Genomic DNA, 13,493 nt, shown 5'->3' on the forward strand with positions numbered 1-13,493 from the left:
TTATTAGCCAGAATGTCAGACCTGGGGTAGACAGCTAGATGCCAGAAGCCAGGAGACAAGCCCAGGGAGATGCTGGAGTCAGAACCCCGACAAACTAAGGACAGGAATTGAAGAATCAAGAGTCAAGGGCCAGGAACAGGGTGTGGCCAAAAACACAGTGAGAAGTGCAGTGGATGGGAGCTCTGAAGGAAGCAAAGTGTGTTGTGCAGAGCTTGAAGCAAAGAGGTGAACTGATAGGGTTATAACTCACATATTTCACTCTAGATTGCTTATAGTAGAGGGACCATTCCTTACAGGGGTCATTACTAGATTTGGAGTCAGGAACAAATTTTCCCCCAGCTCAGACTGGGGATTTTTTGTACCTCCTTCTGTAACACTTCCTCTGCTAATTCAGATCATTGCCTGGATGCAAGTTGTAATAAAATCCCTGTTTTTGTGGGGTCATTGTACACCTTGGTCTCTTCTGCTGTGTGCCTTCACCATAGTCCCCTGAGGCCTGAATTTCTTTAGTCTATCAAACCCAAGTCTTTGGGTTTGATATAGAGTATCCAGATGAAACTTAATGGACTGTGATACAAAGGAGCTCAGACAAGATAATCTAATGGTCCCTTCTGGCTTGAAATTCTACAAAATAACATAAAAGCTAAAATCCTGTTTCATAAGCCATGATTAGATACTTGCAGAAATCAACACATCCACTGTATTTTATACCCTTTAAAAATGTTGCAAGAACATAAGTTCTTCTTCACTGAAAATTTATCTATCACCTGTCTAATGAAAAAACCTTCCTAAGTACTGTCTGGGTCAGTTCACTGTGCTTTTTGTTTCATTGATGGGCATGATTGTTAGCAAGGAATGTCCTCATAAGACAGGATAGGGAACGATCTTCTCTAGTTACAAAAAGGAAATACTTAGAAAAAATGGATTTATCTTGTTATTTGCCACTATTACTTTCAGCACATTATTTCTAGTATATGATGCTAGACCTGCTTCTGTCCATTCTCAGGGAATCTTTGAGAACTGCTGGGAAAGGCCCACACCCCACTTGCTTTTTTTTAAAGCTTGTCTCTACTTTTTGGTGTGTACTTTCCTGTTATTAATTGCTATATTAGTTATGTTTGAAAAAGGAGTTATAGCTTATAAATATATTTTTGAAGAAGAATCTGGAAGATTTCAAATTGCTTTACAAGCTACTGATACATAGAGGAATCATTTTGCTCACCACATAAAAAAATGATAGTCTGAAATATAGCCACCTCTAGCCCAAATGAGGAAGCTGTTTAAGAGCTTATAGCAACACCATAAAATGATTTAGAAAATGAAGTGAAGAATAATTATCTTCAAAAATTCTCTGTGAAATTAAGATATACAATAATTATCCTAATTAAAAGGTGGGCAGAAGAACAGAGCTAAGCAGTGCTTAGGGCAGACTAAAACAGGAGATGGAGTTTGAACAGACATCAAAGGGAAGGGACTCCACCCTGCTCCTCTGTATGTTAAGGTTTTGGACTGATACTCCTACAAGCATAGCATTTTACCATACACAAAAGCAGCTCATACAGCACCAGTTACACCACTTTTGCCAATCTGCTTTTACTATGAGTTTGGCTGGTCCTTTTGTTTAAATAGCACAACCTAGTAGAGGCTCTTAATAGCCCCCAGGGCCATTATGCCAGCTGGGGATCAGCAGGGCGTAAGCAAAATCTGCCCATTAGCTTTTACTCATGGCCATGCCTCCCATACTGGCCACAGGGCAGTGAATAGGGCATATTACAATGACTCCATGTTGCTAGAGGATACCCCTATACTAGGAATCTTTCTGGGGCAGGCTGCATTGGCTTTAAGATTCCTTATGCTGGCAGCGTGGCAAAAAGCAAAACTTGAGGATAAGATCTGACCCAGTACATAGTATATGATAAATACATGATTGGGGGGGAACAACCCACTTGGACTGCCCTATAGATGATTCTCTGGACATTATTATACAGTACGAACCTGTCAATAGGATTTTACTATTACACAGTACAAACCTTGCTGCATTTTTTTTTCTTCTTAACAGGTTGGTTGCATACAAAGATATTTATACAATAACTTGTCTCCATATTGCTGAAGTTTCTTTTAGGTCACATGGCCAACCAAATAAGATTATTTTACTTAAAACAGGGAAAGCATGATTTTCCTTGACAGCAGTAAACTGCTTACAGTGCTTCCCTTGTGTTTGCCAGGTAACACTGATGACTGAACTGAATTATGACAACTTTAATTGTTAAAAACTGTAAACAATCCATGACAATAAGGTGTCATCTAAGGGAAATTTTACATATTTATGACACTGTGAAAAGTCTTGTAGATTTTGATACCTTTCAGTAAGCTGACATTTTCTGTGTTTTGTCTGAAACCATCTTTAATGTATTTTTAGTTCTTCTTTCAAAATATACTATCAACTTATATACCAGGTACTGGCCATTTTGAGGATTTTCTCCAGGCTTACTCTTTTTTCACTCCTCAGAACTCCAGAACAGAAAGTCCACTATAGAATTTGGGCAACCTTATATTCCTGTAACAGCACAGGTTAACTGACCTTTAGAAGTCATGCAGTTCATATTCTGTCATCCCCATTTTAGTTTGGGTTAGTATAGTTATCCTTCCCTCACACGTATAGCATACTTCATGAGTAGTTCAGATTAGCCTGGCCCAAAACCAAGGGATTTCAGTGACATTCAACAGTGAGGGCTTTGCCCTCATGGCAGCTGGAAAGCAGGTTGCTTTGCATACCCTACAGCTGGGAACTTTGCCAGTGCTGTGGTCCAACAGCAAGAAGAAGCAGCAGCAGGGGCCTCGTTCTAGTGACATCCCAAACCAAACTCTGGCATGCATCCACCAATGCATCGCAAGCAAAACCAGGGATGTTAACCTCCAGCTTTAGTGAGGCTGCAGCTGGAGTACTGCATCTGGTTTTGGGCCCCCCACTTCAGGAGGGATGTGGATAAGCTTGAGAGAGTCCAGAGGATAGCCACCCGTATGATCAAAGGCCAAGAGAACAAGCCTCATGAGGAGAGGCTGAGGGTCATGGCACTCTGCAGGCTGGAGAAGAGAAGGCTCAAAGGGGAGTTGGTGGCAGCCTATAAGTACATAGGGGGAGTGCACCAGGATCTGGGAGAATGGTTGTTCACCAGGGCTCCCCATGGGACTACAAGGTCTAACAGACACACATTTCTGGAAGGCCAATTTAGACTAGACATAAGGAAAAACTTCTTTATGGTCTGAGTGTCCAGGGTCTGGAACAGTCTCCCCAGAGGTGGTACAAGCACCTACTCCAGACTCATTCAAATGGCATTTGGATGCTTACCTTGCTGGGATTATTTGACCCCAGCAGACTTCCTGCCTATGGCAGGGGGGCTGGACTCGATGATCTTGCGAGGTCCCTTCCAGCCCTCAATGTCTATGAATCTATGAATCTCAGACCTGAGCTGGGTTATTTTGGGCTGCCAAGCAAAAAACGCTGCCAACCACTGTCCTAATGGATGGAGCCTTTCTATTCCAACTAGTCTAAACTAGAAGTAAACACATATTTTAAGTTATAATAAACTTAAGTATCGTGTTTAGCTTCCTTACTTAATTAAATGATTTTTTTTTCAGCATAGCACCCTCATCTGAAAACAACACTTCAAAGCTGGATAGGCATCGTTACAAGTTTGACATATTGGGCATCTTTCTCTTATTCCTGCAGCCATGCAATTTCGTTAACTTTCTTGATTGCTCCAAACTACTATTCTGATTTTTTTCCTCTTTTTATATTGCTACATCAAGACATTTTCTTGTTTAGTTTTGTGCAGTGTGACCATTCAGGGAGGATACACTCCTTCCTATGATGTCTTGACCTAAATCCTCCATTTTAACAAAGTTGGATCTGTATTTGCTATTTATCTGCCTGAACAGCCAATCAGCAAAGATTGTCCTGTATCCTCTCACCTACTTTGGGTTGGTTGAACTTTTCACTGTCCTGATTTCTCAAGAGGGTTTCATTCCTTTCTCTATTGAAAAGAAAAGAAGTTAAGTGTAGCACAGTGAAAGTATCAGAGGCACAGAATATAATGGGTTAAAGTCTTTAGAAATCTACAGCTGATGAAAGTCTGCTGTAACTGTGATAAAGAAAAGCGATCTGCTGCTTGAGATTAATTCAAGCAATCTCTCTTTGGTCATTTGCAGCAAGGAGTTTGCCTGGGAGGTTGGGTATTTGGGAGTTGATATTGCTACAGAGCTAAACTGTTGTTAAGGTTCAATGCTTTGTCTGAGAGGAGGGAGAGAAAGTGTGTGGAATAGTTATCAAAAAAGGACTCTGTTTCACAATTCACAAACTAATCTGCCATGATGTTGCTTCACTGCATAATGAGGCAAACACTGATGCATAATTAGGCATCACCTAATGACAGTATGAGCCGTTAATCAAACGATAATTCCATAGTTTTTCATGGATGGCTGATCGGCTTTATTCTTTTTATGAAAAAAGAAAAAAACAAGTGAGCTGCCGGGTATATCAAGCTTTGGAAAAAGAGACATCAAGTTATTTTTTTCTCTTTAGGATCTCCTTTTTTCTTTGTTTTTTTTCCAGCTGAACCAACCTGTCCATTCAGACTCCTCAGCTGTCACTACTGTTTTAGAGTGTCATTGATGTTCTCCAACCCTCGTTTAGTCTGGCAGGCTCCCTCATTAGGGATGAGAATTTGAGAAGCAGAAAGACATATTGAATTTTAAATTAACAGCTAAGAGCTGGAGTTTAAAACAATTTACTATGCACAGCTAATGGGCCCAGTTCTTCTCCCAGAGAAGTCAACAAAAGTTTGCTGATGATGGCAATGGGAGGAGGATCAGTTAAAACTTTCTAAATAGTTATACAACCATTTATAATGTGACCTCCCCCTTCCCCTGAGAACACTGTCCCAGGCTACAGTCTGTGCATGTTTTATAATGTTAAAGAGTGCAGAGTTACTAGGAAAATAATCCATTGCTTTTATTTTTTATCCTGTAAAGGCAACTTTACGTTTAAATACATTTATTAAAATGCTTTTGCTCTAAAGAAGGAGAAAGAATAGCATGGAGGGTTCTTTCAAATTCCTAGGGCTAACTATATTTTAGGAAATAGGATTTGTCAACCCTCTTGGTAGGTAGTCTTGCAAATATGAATGACTGTCTGGGCCAAGATCCAAATACCACAAACGCTTTTGCTAGATCTGACCTTTGCTTCTCTGAAATTTGTTCTATTCCAAATGGCTTTCAAAAAGCTTCTACAAGTAAAGGTTGTAAGGATTAGCAGAGATCAAGGGAAGTACACATTGCTACCATGAAACCATCTCATTGACCTTGAAAAGTATTCACAGAGTCATTTTAGAAACAGACTGCTTATATCTGAGGGTATATGTACATGAACAAGGTGCTGCAAGGGAAGGTAGGACCTGAACTGGCAACACATCAGCCATTCTTTTGTGACTACTTGTGTGCATACTTTTGTTCCACAGCACAGGAGGTAGCTTACCCCACTTGCATTGAGTTACTCCAGTATTCATGGAGTAGCTGTGATGAACAAGGGTAAATTCTTGCCTTAGCTTTCTTTGCAGTTAACTTGTTCATGCATCTGTACCCTGAGATAGATAAAATAGCTTAATTGTGAAGGATGATCCTTATAACTTTATTAACACGAGGACATATATAAAGTAAAGGCATTAATATTTTAAACCATTTTAATGTACTTAACATACTCCTGTCCAAGAATACCATTTTTGAGTAGCTGTTGTAGAAGGGAACGCACTTAAAAGCAATGTGTTATGGCCCTGTGCTAACTGCTGTAACCCTACTTAAGTGTGTATTTGGTCATGTGACCAATGGTAGATGTTCTGCAATTTGCATACCCTCATTAGATATGTAGGTTCAAGAGATTAAGGGTCTGTTTGTGTCCATCCACCAAGTTGTGCCTTAAAAAAGTAAATATAAGGGGCCAAAGGGAGCTAAATCTTTGTATCACTGGCCAAATCTTTGTGTCACTGGCCTTCCTTCCCCAGTTTGTTTTATTTGGAAACCACGCACAGGCTCCAGGACACAGTTGACCATGGACTGGAAATTTCCAAGGCTGTTAGGGAAAAAAGGGAGAGAGCCCACAGAGCGTGGGAGACTCCAGTGCAGAGTCCTCACTTAGAGGGCGTTCTCACTTACAACAGGAAAATCCTCACTAGTAAGATGCAGCTGAAATGGTCTCGTTAGTGAGGCCAGAGCTGAGATCTTAGGGCGCCTTCAGCAGTGGCGATAGTGATCTCAAGTGGCAGTGCAACTAGCTTGAATGGCTAGTCAACCTCAGGCAGCGCTGCCTGAATAGCAGTGGTGGCTCAACCCCAAACAGTGCTTAAGAACCAGTGTCTCAGGGCTAAGTGCAGACAGTCACTGAAGCTGAATTGATCCCATCTTCGCAGGTTAATCTAAGCTGTGTAGATTGAACTGATAAGCAAGTGAACAGATATTCACTTTTGATTATGGAAATGCAGCCACATATGCCTGTGGTAGCCCAGGCCAGAAGCCAGTGGGAAAGGAGATGCTAAAGCATGCCTCTTTGCTCTCCTGGAGCAGACAGTTTAGGCCCAAGCTGGGGGGGGTTGTTGCAGGATAAAACATTTCTTTGATCGTCTCTCCTCCTGATTACCCCCCTGGTTTGTACAACTGAATAATGTCCAAAGAACTACTTTTCAGTGGCATCTGCCAACCTTAATCATTTTAAGTGGTGTTACACAAGCATGCTGCAGGATAATAGAGACTGATGATAAAATTTCAGAACCCCTACCACTGGTCACATGACCAACTATACACTTAAGCAGGTTACAGCAATTTGCACAGGGTAAAAATGAGGTAAAGAAAAAATTATATTGATCCTTTAGAACACTGGAAATGGCAGAAACATCCTGGGATGCTGGGGGACTGTGAATTAACTTGAATCTGGAGGGGATCTGAGACAGCAGTTCAGTAAACCAATTTAACCTAGATCAGTTAAGCCTGATACTACGTCCATCCAAGTTTATCTTAAACCAGTTTAATCCATTTTGAAAACAGTTTATGCACACTGAACTTCTGTTGTGTTACAGCATTGAACTGGTTTCCAATCACTTATGTGTAATTTCTGTCCCTAGCCCAGGTGGTGGGAACTGAGGTGGTGCTCCTTAAAGTGGTAGGAGTGGTGGTGATCCAAACAGTGCTCTCAGGATTTCCAGTGGAAAGCAGAAGGCAGCACTCCTTAAAGCAGCAGTGGCTGAGACCCAAAGCAAAGTTCCCCAAAGTGAAGCAGTGGCAGCGACCCTGGTGCAGTGGTGGGGAAGCATGAGGGGCAGCAGGAAAGGATCTCCAGCCAGGCATTGGAGAGGTAGGAGGCACAGGAGGGATTCATAGCTCTACCCTCTATGGACTGGGCAAGGTAGAAATCCTGGAGTGGGGAGTTCTCAGATAGAAGCTGACAAGAAAAGACTTGGGGGAGGGGGGAGGGGGTACAGGGGTATTGCTGGTTGGGCTGAGTTTTCTATTTGGAATGCTTTTGATTGTTTGAGGATGTTATTTGTTATTTGGGGTATTGTTAGATACTTTGTGGTATTTTGTTATTTGGGGTATTTAACTATTGGGGTATTTTAGCGGAAGGGGAAGTTTAGGTAAGCCTTAATTATTTTTTATTTATCTTGAATCAACTGTTATATTGGTTATACAATTGCTTGCAAGTGAGAAAGTTGTCCTTTTAGGACCTCCAGTAAGGTAGATCTTCCCGGTTTACTGGGTGGGGGCTTGAGCCAACCCCCTCACACCACCCCACTCAAATTTGAACCGGTCTCTTCAACTACCACCCAGGCCTGGCCAAAGGGTTACACTGCTTTATTAGGGAAGTGTAACAAGAAACGTGCGTCTTTGCTCCAAGAGTTCTTAGTCCAGCTCTGTCCAGCTCATCCCATAGGTCCTGATCTGGCATGTCTCCTAGGCTTACTTCCTGTCTTTTTATTCCTTCTTGGGGATTGTTGTTAGATGTTACTGGGGAGGGACACCTTTACCTCATTTTTGTCTACCATTCCTACCTTGGAATATACAACTCTTTCTACCTTGGTTCAGCGTGGGGTGCTTTTCATCTGTCACTGAGGCTGTGTATAACAGATACAGCAAAAATGAATACAGTATTGCTAGCAGGGAAGATGAACTTCAGTGCAGCTTATACGCTTCAAATATTTTGGCTTTTGCTCCTTGACTTCAAACCAGTAAGTTATAAGTTTTAGAGTGCTAAGGACTATTTCATTTCAGCAAGCTTCTGCTTTGATCACATACTTCCTGCACACATCAGATAATGAGAGGATACCTACTTTCTGAGGTACCACATACAATGTCTTGGCAACCTTGGCTCTAACTGTGATATTGAATAAGAGCAAATACGCTGGCTAGACAGCAATGCTAGGGGACCATAGCATTTCAAGCTAGTTCCTTGTGTGCCATCATTGCTTTCACTGACTTGAGGTTAGTTTAGAAATTACCAAGACGAAACTTGTCCTAAAATTAAGAGAGAGACAATCTTGAGATGCACCTAGATCTATATTCTTGTGTGACAATCATATTAATAGCTACACAGGTTTGAATGTGGATCTATCAGCATGCTAATTGAAAGATCTAATCTGTTCAGTTTGCCAGTTGTACAACATTGTCTCTTATTATTTCAGATTTGTTTTTAATATCAGAGCATGACACATTGAGATAAACAGTATTCTACAAACTTTTTTCTTTTCATAGAATGAAGCTGGGAAAAGTATCTTTTTTGTCCTATGCTTTTACCTGGGGCCCAATTCATTCATCAGACTGGAGAGAAAGATTCATGCCAGTATCATGGTATGCAGTACTTAAATAAAAACTGAAAATCTGAAAGTAGAAAATATCCTCCAGGTGAACCTTTTTCATAGCATGAGCCACATAGGAACAGACAGATTGCTTTATAGATGACCTCCTGTTACTATTGAGAATCACATGGACAATCTTTCCTTCCCATTTGTGATCACCCAACATCCCTTCAGCAACTACAGCAATTTCTTGCATGGAAAAGTAATGATAGAAAAGCATTTCCATATTTTACCTGTCAATGTGACAAGTACTTTGTCCTTTCTGGGGGAAAAAAAATTAATCACAGTTTACACTTGCTCTTTTTTACCTCTCTCCCTCATATGCTCTGTTCCCCTCTCTCTCCTCCATAGGCATCACTGCTAAGCAGTGAAGAATTTGGATGACTACAGAAGTAGCCTTGAGCAAAAGAGAGAAACAAGGTACTGTGACCACAGGTATTGTGACCTATTAGCTCCGTTAGATCATCTGGAAATATTCTGCTGACCAGTAGTGGCCCACAGACCACAAATACAGCAACCATTTTAGAACTGTTGTTGTATCGTGGAATTGCCTTAAAAAAATGAAATAACCAAACAAGACCAACAACAACAAAATCCAATGTATAGTTAAATGATTCAAGTGCTCAAACCCTTATAACCCCCATTATTTTCACTTGGAGTTACAGGTGCTTATCACCTTTGAAAATGAGACCACTGTTTTCTTACTACAATATTTATGTAGTAGTGGAACATGGAACAATATTTATGGATCAAGGAGCTCATTGCACTCAATTTTAAATCCTCTTGAACGCAGTCATTTTGAATGGATGAACCAAATATACTTTTGGATGCTTGTAGTCTACATTTAGATTAAGAGCAGGTGTAAGAAAAAAAAGGTGAGAAATAAATACATTAGGTAAAGTATGAAGGATAAAATGGGCAAGACTGAACACAACAAAACTATAAAAATGCAGTGGAAGAGTCTGAGGAGAAAATAAATAATGAGTGAATTAAGTACAAGATCTGTAGATGGTGCCTAGGTCTAGGACATACACTTCTGCCAAACTAACATCTCCTGGAGAAAACGGAAGCAAAAGCAGACTTGTGGTTTTATGGCAAAGGCCAGAGGGCCCTTATTAATTTGTGGGGCTTGTTGTGGAGGGGGGGGGGGGGGGGGGGAAAGGTTTTGGTTTCTTAATGAATGGGACACAAGCAAACTGTGAATCCTAAAATAAAGGATGACAGAGTTTACAAGTAATGAACCAGTTTTGCCAAGCCAAGAACAGCTGTAAATGTTCAAAACAAGGAAAGAACATAGTTAATTCATCTGTAAAAATGGGAATTACTAATATAAACTCCATAGCCCTTAATGGGAATAGAGTCCATTAGGGTGAAATGTACTCCAGTGGAGAGGGCCCAGGTTAAACTCACATAATACCAAAGATTTTAGGGCTCGACACAGCCTAGAATTTCACTTTTGGGGAGATGAAATTGTTAATTTCTATAAGAACACTGTATTGTAATATTTCTTTGGATGGATCTCAGCATATTTGGGCAAGCTGGAAGTCTATTTCAGTTTCCTTGGAAGGTGCATATGATTGAGTTTTCAAAAGTGCTTATTCCAATAATCCTACCGTGTTTTTTAGAATGTACTTGTTATTGCAGCAAAGCTCTGCAGAATAGTATGAAAACAACAAAGTCAGCAAGACAGTACCTCATCTATTCCATCAATGTCAATATTACCTTTCCTCTAAGAACCACTGAGGCCTCAGTACACCAGTGCTATCTGTTTCATCAGACAATGGTTTACCATGGGACACAGAGCTTGTTAGTGTGGAGATGCAGTATCGTGCTGTAAGATTAGAGTAGGTTTATGAACACAAACTAGAGTTTATATATATATATATAGACACACACACACGCGCGCGCACATGGAAAAAAATCCTTTATAAAAACATATCTTTATTTCAAACAGAAGACTTTTCCAAGGACATTTTAAGGTTTTGAAGTGGTTCCCCTACACCTATCACCTTGAAACTTGGCAGACTTCATGCCCTCAGCAGCAGCTACCATCCCTGCAAGTTTCATCTGAATCATCCAAAAAACAACGTTATAGATATTTCATTGATTCCCCATTATACCCTATGGCCAAATCGCCGAATCTTTTCCAAATTGATTAGGCCGAACTGAATCAGAAAAGCGATTCAGATCTCTGAATCAAATCAGATGCATCTGAATTGGCCAAATCCAGATCGAATAGTTGCCTATTCACACAGGCCTAATATTCATAGAATAAATAACTTGCTATGGGTGATTTGCTAAGTCTTCATGGTGATATAATTCTAACTACATGAGGTATTAAAAAATAAACTAGACAGAAGATATTGATAGGAAATAGTTTAGCAAAGTATTTGGGGTCAGACTCAATAGGCTGAGTGGTCTTTTCTGGCCTTGCTAATTATAACAGGTTTTTAAGGTTTCACCAAATCAGTTTGAAGTCTTCAGGTTCATTCATTTACATAAGCAAATAAAACATGAATTTCTCCCTCTATCTATCTATACATATTCAGAATGTGTCCATGCAGAATAACTGCAACAGACTAAATAAGGATGCTCCATTGAAAGTGATTTGTTTCAATTTATTTTTCCATCAGTTTATGTCAATCTGCCAGTCTGTTTGAATCTCTCTCTGCATTTTATTTCATAGCCTCAATCAAAATTTCAGTTCTTTTAGGACACAAGGCAGGCATGCGCTAAAAATCAGAGACTATATAAGTCAATCAATTATGCATTCATGCGTAATCTCTACGTATGCATACTCCACATTATTCTACTCAAGATCACATTTGCATAACATTGTGGGATTTCACTACAGCACAGCTAGTATTTTTTAGCAAAATATTTTACATTGCTTAATATTATACATGATTACATAGTAATTTGCTCAATTTACTTTTGACCCTTTCACTCTTAGGTGATTACCTACGGGAAAATGGAGAACAGTTGCTATTGGCAAGAATGTGAAATGAAGGAAAGTCAAAGGCCTTCCTGAGTCTGGCAGCTCTTGCCCAAAGCCAATATCAAAAGTGATGAAAAAACTTAGTCATTTTTTAAATCTTTGTCTAAATTTTGTGAACACAATAACAGCTGGATTCTCCACAGGCTCTCTTCCCCCTCACAAAGATGAGAGTTTGTGAACTAGCCAAGGGTCCATGTAGCCACAGCTATGTTGTGCAGGACCCCTGAGATGCTTCAGCTGTTTGCTGCAGCTTTATTTCAAAGCATGCTGTTTTTCTGATCATTTGCGTGGGACTGGTGATGAGCTCCAGCTTAGTGGAGAAGTAAAAGCCACAGCAATCAATGGCACAGCTCGTCCTCCAGTTTGCAACCCCCTGTGAATTAAATGGTTTGTGAACCACCTGGGTATTAAAACATCGGGTTCTCCTTTACTCAATAAAAACTAAAAAAGTGAGCAGAGCAAAAATTATTAGATGGACTCTTCCAAGCCAAGATTTTGGTCTCTCATATAGTTTTCTACTGCCCTTTATGATGACATCTTTAAAACAAACATTTCTTTATAAAACTATTGTAGCCTTCCATTGTTCAAAACCAGTTCATATTTGAATCATTAGGATTAACTGAACCAACGCTATAAGGAGTTTTATTTCTTCTAAGTCACTGTATCTGATATTTCCTTACTTTTCATGTCATCTAAATGACTTGCCTTCTACATTGCATTTTCCCTTTAATTGCTACATTAACACCTGCTGCTGAATCAGATCTGTCCACTAGGTAATATGCAGCTGAAAACTCCAGCTGCTGTTTCCACAAATCAAGGCTCAAGGGAACTATGGAGCAATTTATCCTCTGGTTGCAGTAAGTCCTGTTCTAAAGAACAGAAAATTTCTCCCTAAGTATAATCCAGATCCTGAAAATGTTCTCATTGAAACTGAAGAGTGAAGACTGTTTTCAGAAAGACCTTCCTGAAAGATTCATGAACTTTTACTTTGCACAATTCATCCCTGCAATGATAACTGATGAAGTGATGGCTTAGCAGCAATTCCTCACATTAACAATGGTGAACAAATGTGAACTGTACCCTAGGCAGAAAGGTTTTGCTAAATAATCTAAAATGTTCCTTTTACAGTTCGTTCACATATTGTGGAACATTAGAAAGAGCTATGCCATTCATTTCACTTTCAAGGATAATAACTTCCTTGCTTCTCCAGATATAGTGTTAGGGATTAAATTTGTCATAGCCATCCTCTGACATCAGAGGTGAGTGGTGAAGGCCTGTTGTAGTAAAAATGAGTTTAATGTTTATGGAAGGGGATAACCGACAAACCTGCAAATTCTTGTATCTGATGTTGTTTATTATTATGAATGCTGGATCAGATTACTTAAAACCAATTACCTGTGCTTCAATGTTTTCTTTATTATTCTAAATGTTATTCTTTCATTTTATTCATTCTGTAATCACTTTCTGATTCACTACAGGTCAGGAGATGAGGGCCAAATCAGAAGACAGAAGCGCTATGTATAGACTAAAGTAGAAGCCAACAACCTACAGCCTGCAAGGCACTAGATCTGGCCCATGCACTTGTGCCTTTGGCAGCA

At 39.9% G+C, this 13,493-nt stretch overlaps 1 protein-coding gene across 1 annotated transcript in view; it reads right to left on the reverse strand.

The window, feature by feature from the left end:
* The window catches only part of GALNTL6 (polypeptide N-acetylgalactosaminyltransferase like 6), a gene marked incomplete at its 5' end in the record, with an annotated part of 168,587 nt that extends 157,859 nt beyond the window's left edge, over positions 1–10,728 (reverse strand). The window contains 2 exons of the mRNA XM_006022236.2: positions 3,973–4,034; positions 10,620–10,728. Of these exons, the coding sequence (XP_006022298.1) occupies positions 3,973–4,034; positions 10,620–10,728 (171 nt within the window). The remainder of the gene's footprint in view (positions 1–3,972; positions 4,035–10,619) is intronic.
* Between the last annotated feature and the right edge of the window lie 2,765 nt (positions 10,729–13,493).

Source organism: Alligator sinensis, unplaced genomic scaffold (assembly GCF_000455745.1).
Source record: "Alligator sinensis unplaced genomic scaffold, ASM45574v1 scaffold211_1, whole genome shotgun sequence".
Taxonomy (NCBI): domain Eukaryota; kingdom Metazoa; phylum Chordata; order Crocodylia; family Alligatoridae; genus Alligator; species Alligator sinensis.